Source organism: Letharia lupina (assembly GCF_014066315.1).
Source record: "Letharia lupina isolate WasteWater1 chromosome Unknown contig_7, whole genome shotgun sequence".
Taxonomy (NCBI): Eukaryota; Fungi; Ascomycota; class Lecanoromycetes; order Lecanorales; family Parmeliaceae; genus Letharia; species Letharia lupina.
Genome location: NW_023502976.1, coordinates 1,477,711 through 1,490,006, shown reverse-complemented (window position 1 = coordinate 1,490,006; position 12,296 = coordinate 1,477,711). Strand labels below are relative to the sequence as shown.

Genomic DNA, 12,296 nt, shown 5'->3' with positions numbered 1-12,296 from the left:
ATCTTGCTCTCTGGTAACTAGCCTTCCAAGCAGGATCAGCATACCGTTCTCTGCATACAGCGCCAGAATCTGGCTTATTGTCCTAAAACGTTCGTTGGATATGAAGCCATATCGGGTGACCGTAGAGAAGTGATATGATACTACACCTGCCTTGGCCATCATCTCGTGTATGAAGAGTGGCCGATTCCGAGCGCGTGTCTTCCCATCCCTCCGAAGTCGGGATATCCTCCCAAGACCCTTATCGATGGTTGCCTTATGTTCAATCATATCGTTAAGGTCATGTTGAAAGATGACAAAACCTACGCTATCGACATTACAGGTCCACAGTACGGTCACTGTGATCCTGTCGTCCCATGGGATCTCTACGCCCAATCTCGTATCAGAGAGGTAGTCACGGCATGTCCTCTACGTGACGTCGAAGAAAGTCAGAAGGCGGCGGGCAGTAAGGCGGGCGGAGTTGGTCCCCATAAGACTTTTGAAGAGCTATTTGCAGAAGTCTTTGTTGCTGCCGCCAAGTCGTGGCAGGTGTGAAATGGGCCATTGGATGGTATGATGAAGATGCAGGAGGAGTCCTTCAAGAGGAAGCAGGCTAGTTTGGTGGACTTTCTTGATGAGGAGGTAGCGAGGAAGAAGAAGGCTACGGCAGTTGAAGAACTGCCGGCTGGTGCTAACAGTGAAGGATTCAATCATGAGAGTGACAGTCCAGACATTCAATAAAGGACGCAGTATGAGTTTTTTATAGCTCGCAGGATACCGTTCGCTTTACCGAGCAGTAGATCATATCTCAATCAATTCAGTGCGGGATCCTCAAATAACATGAACGCGCAATAGAAAATCTCGCCACGACAATTGTCCGTCAACGTGGTTGGCTGTATCCCTCGAAATACATATCCTATCCATCGAGAGTGCAGCCATGAGCGGCCTGTACCCAACCGGTCAGGCGGTTGGCAATTTCAGAGGAGTAGCAACGGGTCGCGCCGGGTGCCCCAAGATCTCCATCTGAGGCCAATGAGCCAGCATTGTAGATCCTGGCTGCCTTATAAAAGGCCGAAACGTCGCTGGCACCAGACTCGTTGATACACTGCGCAAGACCATCGCCACTGGCTGTGCCAGCAGAACCATCTCGGATCATCTGGGTGATGGTGCTGGTGGGGCATGGATTCTGAACATCACCGTTGTCGTTGCAAGTGGCAGCGCCGTCGTGATCTTGCATGAGACCCGGGTTGCGGACACCGTAATTGGTCGTCGGGGCACGAACACAGCCTCCAGACTCTTGCATCACTACAGCAAGGATGAAGCGATGGTCCACCTCTGTCTCCATCGCAACTTGCTGGAGCGCGTTGTAGATCGCGCCGACTTCGGGTCCGGAGTCATCGGACCTGATGCCAATTTCGAAGTCAGCATGTCTCTTTAATACGGCAACATAATTTGCGAGATGTTTAATGAAAATAACATTCGGTGGAAAATGTTGTTTGAACTCCGAGTCCTGTCTTGCCACGCAAACCGCAGTACTAATTACGAGGGACTCACTCCGAAAATTGGTCGCAAGAACTGAACATCTCGACCTCGTTGTTGTTGAACCTTTCTCTTTATCAGCTTGACGCAAGAACAGCACAAATGATTCCTACATGTCTTCAAAAGAGATCCATGCGCTTTTGGCGGGCCAGCCAGCGCTAGTGGTACCATCTCCGCTATAAAAGTTATAGGCGTCCTTGCCAGGCTCAACGCCATCATCGTTGACAATGGAAGTAACTGCGAGCTTGCTGTTGGTGACCTGCCCGCCAGTTGCATCAACATGGACACCTTTGATTGTTTGGCTGGGCTGGAAGTTGCCGCCTTTGTTGGCGAAGAACAGCGTTCCAGTCGGTGCTGGAACCGCAGAGGTAGCATCAGGGGGTTATGGGCTAGCAGTGACAACTGCGGCCCCCAAAACGGCAATGAGGGTCTATGATCAATTTAGCATTGCCCTGGGTACGTTGCGCTTGTCCGTGCTCTTACGTTCTTGCAAAGCATGCCGGCCGTGTTTTTGAGATATTTGGAATTTGAATAAGTTCGAGGCTGTGGGATGTGATCTTCGTCCCAGAAAAGAGACTTCGACCTCTGTCTTATATATCCGGCTTTCAGGCCGGCTAGCGATCGATACTGCCTTGACGAGCGTCCCATCTCCGACTCGATGTGTCACCTCCTGGGAATATTGATTAAGCCAAGCTGACCATCGCCTCTTTGCTCTCGGAATGGGTCCGTTCGTGCATTGAGCCCAGGCGTCGAATGTTTTCAGGCTCCATGGGTCGCATCGGAGAACCTCGCTACGCCTTCGATCGATTGCTCACCGCACCGGATAGCAGCGCAACTGCCGAGATGGGCCACTTGAAGAAGCAAGTGGTGACTGTTGTGCTGCATATGCAAGATGCAAGATACAAGGCTTTACGCCCGGACGAGGCGAGTCAAACCGCCGACCATGCACGAGCACGGCACTGAGTAAGCTTCACCTGCCCCGGATGGAGTGAAATCGACGGCTTAGACATGCCAAACTCGTGATGAAGAATTACATCGCTGATCTTCTCGTCGGAAGCAGTTAGCAAGACCAGGTTCATTGCTTGAAAGTCACCCACAATCGTCCACCACGTGTGAAAACAACAGGATCAGAATCTTGATGGTCGTGGGGTCTTTCTGGGCTTGTGCATTGACAAGAGGTGTGCCGTGTAAATAATACATTCTTGGTAGGAAGTTGTGTCCCTCTGTAACTACGGTGCACCAGCAGCGTTGTAAGTGGTTTCCTGAAGTCTGCCAATGCACAGCCCCAAAGAACTACCATTCATCCATTAGTGAACTTCCCCAATGGGTTACATTGAGTGTCTATCCTTTACAACATCCATTCGCTTTGGCGCATGTCCCGTTTTTTTCTCACTTTCACAAGCATAAGCGAGCTTCATACTCGGACGAATGGTACTAACGTCAGCCAGGTCATCAAATCCGACATTCGGAGAAGCCGGGAAATTACTATCACACTGATGGCCTCGACCGTCGCGGTTTATTGTATTCTCGCAATGCTTCCCTAACTCGTCTACACAGCCCAGCGCATCGAGTCGTACCCGGGCGTTGCATTGCGGTCAGCGAAAGGCTCTTCTAGGTGAGCAACCGTGCATGTTAGGTTCCCGCATCAGGTTATCACAGGAAGACCTCCAGAAGCGTTCAGTGTTGCTACCTCTTCCCTCAATCTTATACCTCTCAATCTGGCCGCTGTCAGCCTCTTGAACAGCCACGCACTTGCAACTCTCGAATCATCTATGAATGATGCGTTAGCTTCCGCGCTCTACTTCTCTTCTTATGGGAAATCCCGAATTCTTATGAAGTCTTCATTCGAAGTGGAATTTCAGTAATCTGTGGATCTAGAGCTTCGTATTGAGATTTCTGGTCACGTATGTACGCTTGGTTGGTAAATCTGAGGTAATTGATTGGTCAACTAAGCTTAGTAATCCAGTCCGGCCGGGGAACGTATTAGCGTTACCTTAGTATCCTCCAATCGTACCCTACGCTGGATGGGGGATGGCCGGGGTACGTTTCTCATCTCATGGCTTGGCGACACGTCTCTAGAAAGCTTGAGATTCCACCGTATGGACAACCACAGCAACCAATATCAACATGCGGTGGCTCCTTAACTTATTATTCATAACCCTGCTGGGTCTAGTACAAGGTCTAAGCAGTACTGGGAGCCGATTGCTGGTTGTCGTCGAAGAATCATCTGAAACGGCGAAATACTCAACGTTCTGGGACGACCTCCAAGGCATGTTGGACAATTCATCCTACTCCCTTCAATCTTCCATTTGCGCATGCTGACTGGATTCACCAGATCGAGGCTACAAGCTCACCTTTGAGTCACCAAAGAATGACAAGCTTGCCTTGTTCCAGCATGGGGAGCGAGCTTTCGACCACATCCTTCTACTCCCCCCAAAGTCGAAAGGTACATCATCCTATGCAAATGTTGACGACTCTGGCTTACCAAGTCCAGGGCTGGGCCCTGCGTTAACACCCAAACTTCTACTACAATTCATCAACCAAAATGGCAACATACTCCTCACCCTCTCCGCCGACTCTCCCACGCCAACCTCCATCTCCTCCCTCCTTCTTGAATTAGACATTCATCTGCCTCCAGATCGCGACTCTCTTGTGGTTGATCACTTCAATTACGACGCAGCTTCGGCATCTGAGAAGCATGATGTTCTTCTTCTGCCACAAGGCTCCCGCATACGATCAGATGTCAAAAATTATTTTGGTGGAGACGGCACAATTGCATTCCCTAGAGCGGTAGCCCAAGAACTAGGAAACTCGAGCCCGCTTTTGGCGCCGATTCTACGAGCGAAGAGCACCGCCTACAGCTACAACCCCAAGGACGAAGCTGAGGTTGTGGAGGATCCGTTCGCTGTAGGAGAACAGATTTCACTGGTTTCAAGTATGCAGGCCAGGAACTCAGCCAGATTCACGGTCTTTGGGTCTGCTGAAGCGCTCGAGAACAAATGGTTCGACAGCAAAGTCAAGAGCGTAGATGGAAAAGACAGCAAGACAGCAAATCGAGAATTTGCGAAGCAGATCACTGCATGGACTTTCATGGAACTGGGAGTATTGAAGGTCGGCAGAGTTGAACACCACCTAAGCACAATTACAGGAGATGCAGCTGGCAACGACAGTGTAGCCCAGTTGGGATATCTCAATCCCACAATCTACCGCGTCAAAAACGACGTAGTAAGTGAAGTCTTGCTCCAAGCTGCTACCAAAGGTGCTAATAGTCCCCGAAGACATTCAATATCGAGGTCTCTGAATACACTTACGATCATCTCAGTCCTCTCAAGGTTGATGCCTCAGACGCTTTGCAGCTTGAATTTACCATGCTTTCGCCCTATCATCGTCTCGATCTTATACCCATTTCTCAAACACCTAACAGCACTATCTTTAGCAGTACCTTCAAGCTTCCAGACCAGCATGGCATCTTTTCATTCCGCGTCAATTATAAGCGACCATTTCTTACCAACGTGGACATAAAGCGGGAAGTAACGGTCAGACACTTCGCTCACGACGAGTGGCCACGCAGCTGGGAGATCAGTGCTGGTTGGGTCTGGATTGCAGGTGTATGGATTACAGTTGCCGGGTGGGTGGCTTTTGTGGGAATCTGGCTGTGGAGCGAGCCTGCCTACGAGCAGAGCAAGGGAAAGAAGATGCAATAGAGATGGTTCTTTATGTACTGTAGGACTATGAAAATTCAATTCATCAAGACGTACGCAGAACATCATTAGCGTACTTTTCGGAGAAAAATCTGCCCAACCTCCAGAATCCAGATTCAACCACTCAAATCTGAACGTCAAAACTATTCGTTATCTTGCTCTCCACTCGTGATACTATGAGCAGCAGATTACCTGGACCCTCCATGTCGAACTAAACTTCACCACCAACTACAACAACTCACCTCGGCCCACCACCATGCCCTCCTCGTGCAAAGACATCCGTAAACCTCTCCCCCCACTCTCCCTCCCCGCCATCTCTTCCCCTCAAACCTACCACTGACTCTCTCCCCTCTAGGCGCGGCCCTAGCAACCTGCCTGCAAAACTCCGACTGCGTCATGATCTACCGCAACACCCCCGCCGACTGCCTCCGCCCCCCGCTCGTCGACGGCCTCCCGACCCGCTGTCGGCAGCTCAAAAAGGGCTACGGCGAGTGCAAACGAGGCATGATCGACATGCGGAAGCGGTTCAGAGGCAACCAGCCCATCGCCGTCAGCAAGGAAATCGAGGGCGAGAAGGGTGGGCAGCTCTACGGGGGGGGGAAAGCGGTGGGAGAGACGGGGATCGGAGGGATCGGGAAGGCGGAGGCGGATTTGGTGGAGGGCGCGGATGGGGAGTTGAGGAAGAGGGAGAGCTAGGCTGGGGAGTGGGAGGGGATGCGGTGCAGAGGGGTGGCACCGCTTTGGTGTTGCGGTTGTGGGTTGTGGATTGCATGGGCTTCTCTTCCTCGTCTGGTCGGGTCCTACGTTGAGATGCCGGGGACATTGTCGTTCAGGTATAAACGTGCATCTCAGGGACTTTCGTGCAACTGCTGACCGTGCGTGTTAGACCACTGATAGATTGAGTAGTCTAGTTATCGTCCGCTCTGCTCTTCTGAAGTTCTACAGCTTAGTGTTCGTAGATACTACGGGGTATGACGATTGTTCGACTGTCCGTGCTTTTAGCAAGGCAAGTGTGATTCCCTCGAGTATGTTGTTCTTGATCTTGTCTCAAGCGCTTCATTGATCGTTCCTACGCTTATTGTTGGGTTTGCCATGCAATGCACTCATTGCGCTTGAGGAAGTCGCCTAAGCGCGTGGTAGAATGCATTGGCTTCTCCACCCATAGCTTATCCCTCAGCGCCAGCCTTAATGCTGTCTCCTGCTATAAAGAAGAGAAATCCGCCGCTACACCTTGTCCTTTTAGACGCGAGCGCCGTCACCTCGATGGCTCTGTGGCTCGTCCCCCACAATTTGTTCATCTTGTTGGTCTGCATAGCTTCGTCGAGCGTAGTGCCGTCCCCTGAGCAAGGCACTAACGATGGTATTCCGCTGGATCTATCCGTTCCCACGAGCGACATCACGACTTTCAAGAGAACCTCGTCATTGGATTCTTCTTGGCCAGCCCCGTACGCTCCTAGTGCGCCGGTCAACATATCTCTAACACCAGCTAAGAATGTATCAACCTTGACCAACCTCCATCTCACAGCACCAAGGATTAAATGTGATGCATCGACTTACGGTCAAGGTCTGAACATTGCCAGTTGCCAAGAGGCCTGGGAGCTATTACCCACAAGTACTACCCGTCGAACGTTTGGACTGCGGACAGAGGGAAACTTTGATATTCCTCTTCCGTTCAGGGTTCTTAGCCGTGAGTATGATCATACTCCGTGGTCTGCGATTGATCTTGCGCACGTTTGCTGAGGTGGGACCCAGATGACGGTCTCTGCGCCGTTGATATCACACGTAAAAGTGATGTGATCTCTGACATATCAACGGGCGACGAGCTCTCTCGAGCTGCATCGCTTATTCTTGGTATATGTGTAAAAGGTTATATGCAACAGGGCGGTGTCGCGGTAGACATAGGTGAGCAAGATCGTTGAAACATTCGATAGGAGAGGATCGGCCTTCGCGTTTGGAGAAACACAGTCTTGATTCTGGGCGCAGCTGACTCGGTCTTGCCCTCCCAGGTGAAAGCGGAGGACTCGCCATACGAATGGTTCCGTATAACCCTTCAAATGTCCAGTGCGCGGGGACAGGGCCACCCCCAGGATCCTGTCGCCCGGTGCTGGATAGGATGCCTGCATCGTACGTGTGATTTTGGACCGACTATTCCTTGTTATAATGTGAATAAGATTTCGAAAACGTGCTGCGGGAGTAATATTTCTGTTTGGCCTAGGTTTCCTCGATACACGCCAAGAATTGAACGCTGACTTCGAAATACTCAGCTATAATCAGGAAATCTTTGGCCCACGCAACGGAGGGACTGAGCACGTAGATGTAGAGCTTCCACAAGCTTTCGCTGAACGTAAGAAGCTTTCGCTCATTGCCCTCGAGGATCTGTTGACAATCTGAACGCATATAGCGTTTGGACGATGCATTATCACGGCAAACACCATCGGCCGGCCCATTTCAGCGGCATGGTACATAATCTATCTTGCGGCCACGGCAATTGATGCGATGTGCGTTAGGCGAGGCTTGGTGGGAGTCTTGAATCATCTTGGTGAGAGTGGCCAGATGACTCGTCCTGAGAAAATGGTCTGAGCTAATCCATTTCTAGGGAGTGATGGCAGCCTCTTGGTCACAATCGGAGACCAGAGCCCTCGAGCAGATATGGCGGCCTTTTCATGAGCTTCTTTCTTGAGGAATAAGCGTCGGTATCCACGCAGCAAGAAACACATCGATGAAGCTGACCTTAACGGCAGGAAAAATTGGACCCACCAGATCATAAGAAAGAGGGCATCGTAGACGGAGCTTTATATAGCTCATCTTACGATGAGCGAGCGAAGGTTATGCGAAGAAATCTAGGACGCGGTAATGCATCATCAAGATGTATCAAATACTTAACTCCATCATGTCTGTAATGGCATCCCACTTCTTTTCTGAAAGTCCTCCCCCACAGCATATCCCAATCCTTGACACCTTCCCAACTCATCGAAGCCCGCGCCTATCATCTGCTCAGTAACCCACCTGGCGGTCTTCGTATGCAAGGTTGCTTCTCTTTCAATCCCACAATCGACTTCTGCTTTCCCTGCAGCAAGAGCCTGGAACACCACTGTCTGATCCTGCATATACTCGTCCACACACCCGCCATGCTTCAATTCCTTCTTGAGGTCTTTCACGACCTTTGACACTAGCCTCTCGCACAATTGCTCCATGCTCAAGCCTCGTGCCTTTTCGTCAAACAGCCAGTCGCGTCCAAGTCTGTAACCATTCGAAGTTTCTGCAACAAGAAGAAGATACAAACGCTTCTCACTTCCGGAATTCTCGTCTACGGGAAACAAAATCTCGATTTCAGGGCTGTACGCGAGCAATTGCGCGGTCACTTTGTCTCTGATTCTGTTCCTAGCTGTAGCTTCTGGCGCAAGAACCGAGACGTGAACTTTGGCCAATTCGCCTCTATCCTGGAAAGAGAATGTTGGGAGTACGAATGCCTGAGGCAAAGGTTCGATATCGAACGTCACACTACCGATCTCACTTCTTCCAGTACTCCAGCCTCTTTTATGTAGCGAAGTTGTGATCGGAGGAATGCTCAACTTTTGAGAAAGCATTGGCAGAAGAACCTGCGAAAAATATTCGATGGATGGAGAACTGCTCACATTCGTACCGCCTTCGATGGTAACACGAAGCGGTACGACCGTCTTCTGGCCTTCCACATTGTTGCAATTTGACATGAGTAGATACGGGAGTATTGCTTGCAAGACTAAGAGAATGGAGCCGGGCGAGGACATTGGGATGTGAGACTGGCGCCGGACCAATTGACCATTATCGAAGATGTCTTCCCATACGCCTTCCTTTTCGCCTTCCGTTCTGGTGACGTGTTCATTTTGACCCTTGTTGACTGTAGTCTCTGCTCTGATGCTAGAGGGTCTAAACACTAGTTGCCTACTTTTTACCTCCATGCCTTCAGTCGTCGCGGCGGTAGCATTACTTAGCCATTTGACTCCGGCAAGATGAGATGCTTTCAGGCCGGAAACTTTCCCTGGCCGTTTACCTCTGATGTCGGTGACATAAATTGGTATTTGCGTCAGTGAAGAGAGCGAGAGCGCAAGGCGCAGCAATTGGCCTCCACCTTCGAGAGTAGTACCGTCAAGGTGTATTGGGGTAGATGATGTCGGATACCCCTGGCCGGACATTTTGATGAAAAGACCGCAGTGTTTCCTGAAAATTAGGGGTTCGAGCCAAGATATCGGGGCGTTGAAGGAGACAGATTCAAGGTTAAGGACATAGACAGTAGCGAAGGCTGAGAAGTGAAAGCGCTGAGACCTGCGATTCCTTTCGCTCTTGTATTTGGATGAGTGGCTCCTTCGTCCTTTGCTTGTGACTCAATCGGGTATTTATGAATGACTCAGTATGATGCGGTAAAAGGAATCACGACGAGCCAATCAAGAAACATTGAATCGCCCTACTTTCGTCCGGCGATCAATTCATTGGAATTGAGAGAATAGGCAATATAATAATCGAAGGAAGTGCAGCTACAAGCAGCTGTTCGCTCAACCGGCCAGCGCCTGGTCTGCTGCCAATGGCTTGTTGTTCAGCTCACAGGAAAAGCTGAAGCTGAAGATGCATAGGAAAATGGTTGGAATTTTCTCAGCTCTGATGAAGGGTCTTTGATGACAGCAAATCAAGCCATCGCCGAGACCAGAGTAAAAGTCTGATGCTGGTGAAGCAGGCAAAGTTCTAAAATCAGTCTCCGTGGTGTGGTGGGCAGTCCTGAACCTGAACCTGAACGCTGGCTCCACGCTGGTTACGGGGGCTTCCGCCTAGCGTTAGCCCCCAAAACATGCTGTTTTGCACCCCAACCTGCGACCTCGAGTCTGGTTCTTGATGTCTGCCAGCTTGAATATCGCTTGCTCACCACGGAGTACTCGTGGATTCCAGAAGTGAGTTACTTAATAGAGCGAGGACACCAATAGATCAAGCGACATGCCGCTAAGTGGAAATATCTATTGGTGTCCTCGCTCTATCAAAGGACTCACTTCTGGAATCCACGAGTAGGTGACCACGATCTTTACGATAGCACATGCTGTCCGGAATGATAGGCGATGACGACTGCTTCTTAGACCCTGCGCAAAGTCCTGGTCTGGACGATGAGAAGCCTTCAACCTGTCGACATCTGAATACTCCTTCTTTGGCCGAACGCAGTAGTGAGTACTGAGTACCTGGGTGACCTCGAAAGACTATCAAAGAACAGCGGCAAAAAAGGCCGCGGCATGTTTCAATCTATCGGATATACTTCTGGGATTTCTCACGTTTCAATTGTGTGCTCTTGCGCGCCTGTCATTTTGCAGCCGCATCACTAGCGCTGCAAAGTAACTTCATCGACTCCCGTGTGTTTCTCTATTCTTAGTCTCTTTTGGCCGTCAGTCTCCAATTGCCTGCTCTGTGTATCGGTTCTTTTCCCGCATGCCTTTTCTTATGCTTGCTGTACGTCATGAAGATGGCACGACATCGCCCCTGCAAGAAACCCTAAGCTCATTGCCTTCAAAACACCGATTTTCTTCTTCGGAGGAGGATGCTGGACGCTGTCGAGCCCATGAACGGCGCCGCATGGACACAATGGAAGACTCTACACCATCAAACCAAGGACCTGTCTCCATGGCTGACCGAAGACATCCGAGCTGAGCACCTACGGGCATCAAATCATAGAGAACCCTCAGCCTCTCCTCCAAAACATGCATTCGCGCAGATATGGGCGAGCGTACAACAGCAACGCTGGAAGGTGTTGGCTGTAGTTGTAGCCATATGCAGGTTCGATGCCTTCTCCTCAGCGGTGATAGAATATCTGTGGTCTAACATGTGTGGCTCTCGTCAAGCCTGTGCATTTTAGCGGCTATCCCTGCTTATCTACCAGCAAAACAGCCATCGACAGAGCCAGTGCCAGCGCCTATACGAGTGCAAGGGATCGCAACGTTCAACGACTACGCGGCTCAAGGGGATACAGTATGCTCCAATGCGAACAGATCTACCACCGCAGGTGAGCTATCCCTCATCTGCTATCAACCCTAGGATTCTGATATCTTGAGACATCGGTCACTGATCGAATTAACACAGATAATACTGACATCTTCGCCGCCGCCGCCGGTGACATTAGTAGAGATACCTCTACTGGCTTGTGCACCGGTAGCCAACCGAACATGACCTTCCAATACAATACTAGCGTCTGGTCCGTCTCTCATCCCGCTGTTGGCATGGCCCTTTCTCGCTCCCCCAATATAAAAATCCCTTCCGATGCTCATCTGACTGAAACCATCTTTCAGCACAGCAAACGGTGGCCAATATCCATCCTCCAATTACATCCCGCCTTCCTGTCCCCCAGTAGCAGTACAGTGCGGCACCTGCTACCGCGTCGACAATATCGGCTTATACGGCTCTTCTTCCAACGACCGAATTTATGGAAGTGTTATCGTCGAGATAGTAGACGCGTGTCCGGCCGGGAGTGCGCAGAATTACTGCAAGACGGACGTGCCGGCCGATGAACGATGCGGAAGTAATCAGACCAACAGCTTGGACATCGATGTCAGCGCTTACCGAAATCTCACCGCGGGGATGAACGGGGGTGTGGTGTGGGATACGGTGAGTCTCGGAGTGGGCCGTGTGTGAGGTGCTTCACTGATGAGCTTGCCCCAGAGTCAACCGAACCTGAGGGTTAACATCACGCTGGACGTGCCATGCCATAGTTAAGAAGAAGCACGTACAGATCTCAAACTTCCTTAAGATTTTCCCTGTTCCGGCAAGGCATCATGTTGGTTGTGCTTCTACAATCTCAAACCCACAGGCGAGGGATCCCGGCCTGAGTCAATTGTCAAGAAGCCGTCGAGGAAATGATGAGTCTATACCAAAAGACTGGTATAACAGCCCAGCGTTGCGTATATCAACGTATCAAGAGTTCAATCAGGTAGACGGTCATTGCTACCCCCAGCTTTTCTCTGTTTCTCTGGGTGACTTGCCTGGAAGAATGTCACAATTTGGACTTAAAGACGCGTTGCTTGGCACAGAGCAATGCTCTACTGTATGCTCCGTATATCTTTACATCTAGCTACG

General features: G+C 50.5%; 6 protein-coding genes across 6 annotated transcripts; 3 read left to right on the top strand and 3 right to left on the bottom strand.

The window, feature by feature from the left end:
* Positions 1-255: 255 nt before the first annotated feature.
* Positions 256-717, top strand: HO133_009723 (uncharacterized protein; the record flags this gene model as incomplete). The annotated part of the gene is made up of 2 exons (XM_037300583.1): positions 256-525; positions 559-717. 2 exons carry the CDS (start codon positions 256-258, stop codon positions 715-717), a joined length of 429 nt encoding a protein of 142 aa, XP_037154431.1.
* A 175-nt stretch (positions 718-892) lies between these two features.
* Positions 893-2,715, bottom strand: HO133_009722 (uncharacterized protein; the record flags this gene model as incomplete). The annotated part of the gene is made up of 7 exons (XM_037300582.1): positions 893-1,379; positions 1,531-1,581; positions 1,629-1,869; positions 1,934-1,945; positions 1,999-2,058; positions 2,550-2,558; positions 2,613-2,715. 7 exons carry the CDS (start codon positions 2,713-2,715, stop codon positions 893-895), a joined length of 963 nt encoding a protein of 320 aa, XP_037154430.1.
* Positions 2,716-3,642: 927 nt separating this feature from the next.
* Positions 3,643-5,219, top strand: HO133_009721 (uncharacterized protein; the record flags this gene model as incomplete). Its single annotated transcript, XM_037300581.1, has 4 exons — positions 3,643-3,784; positions 3,851-3,961; positions 4,010-4,740; positions 4,794-5,219. 4 exons carry the CDS (start codon positions 3,643-3,645, stop codon positions 5,217-5,219), a joined length of 1,410 nt encoding a protein of 469 aa, XP_037154429.1.
* A 253-nt stretch (positions 5,220-5,472) lies between these two features.
* Positions 5,473-5,912, top strand: HO133_009720 (uncharacterized protein; the record flags this gene model as incomplete). The annotated part of the gene is made up of 2 exons (XM_037300580.1): positions 5,473-5,497; positions 5,572-5,912. 2 exons carry the CDS (start codon positions 5,473-5,475, stop codon positions 5,910-5,912), a joined length of 366 nt encoding a protein of 121 aa, XP_037154428.1.
* Positions 5,913-6,382: 470 nt separating this feature from the next.
* On the bottom strand, positions 6,383-7,023 carry HO133_009719 (uncharacterized protein; the record flags this gene model as incomplete). The annotated part of the gene is made up of 2 exons (XM_037300579.1): positions 6,383-6,728; positions 6,920-7,023. 2 exons carry the CDS (start codon positions 7,021-7,023, stop codon positions 6,383-6,385), a joined length of 450 nt encoding a protein of 149 aa, XP_037154427.1.
* A 1,081-nt stretch (positions 7,024-8,104) lies between these two features.
* On the bottom strand, positions 8,105-9,388 carry HO133_009718 (uncharacterized protein; the record flags this gene model as incomplete). The annotated part of the gene is made up of 1 exon (XM_037300578.1): positions 8,105-9,388. The coding sequence occupies one exon, from the start codon at positions 9,386-9,388 to the stop codon at positions 8,105-8,107; it is 1,284 nt and encodes a 427-aa protein (XP_037154426.1).
* Between the last annotated feature and the right edge of the window lie 2,908 nt (positions 9,389-12,296).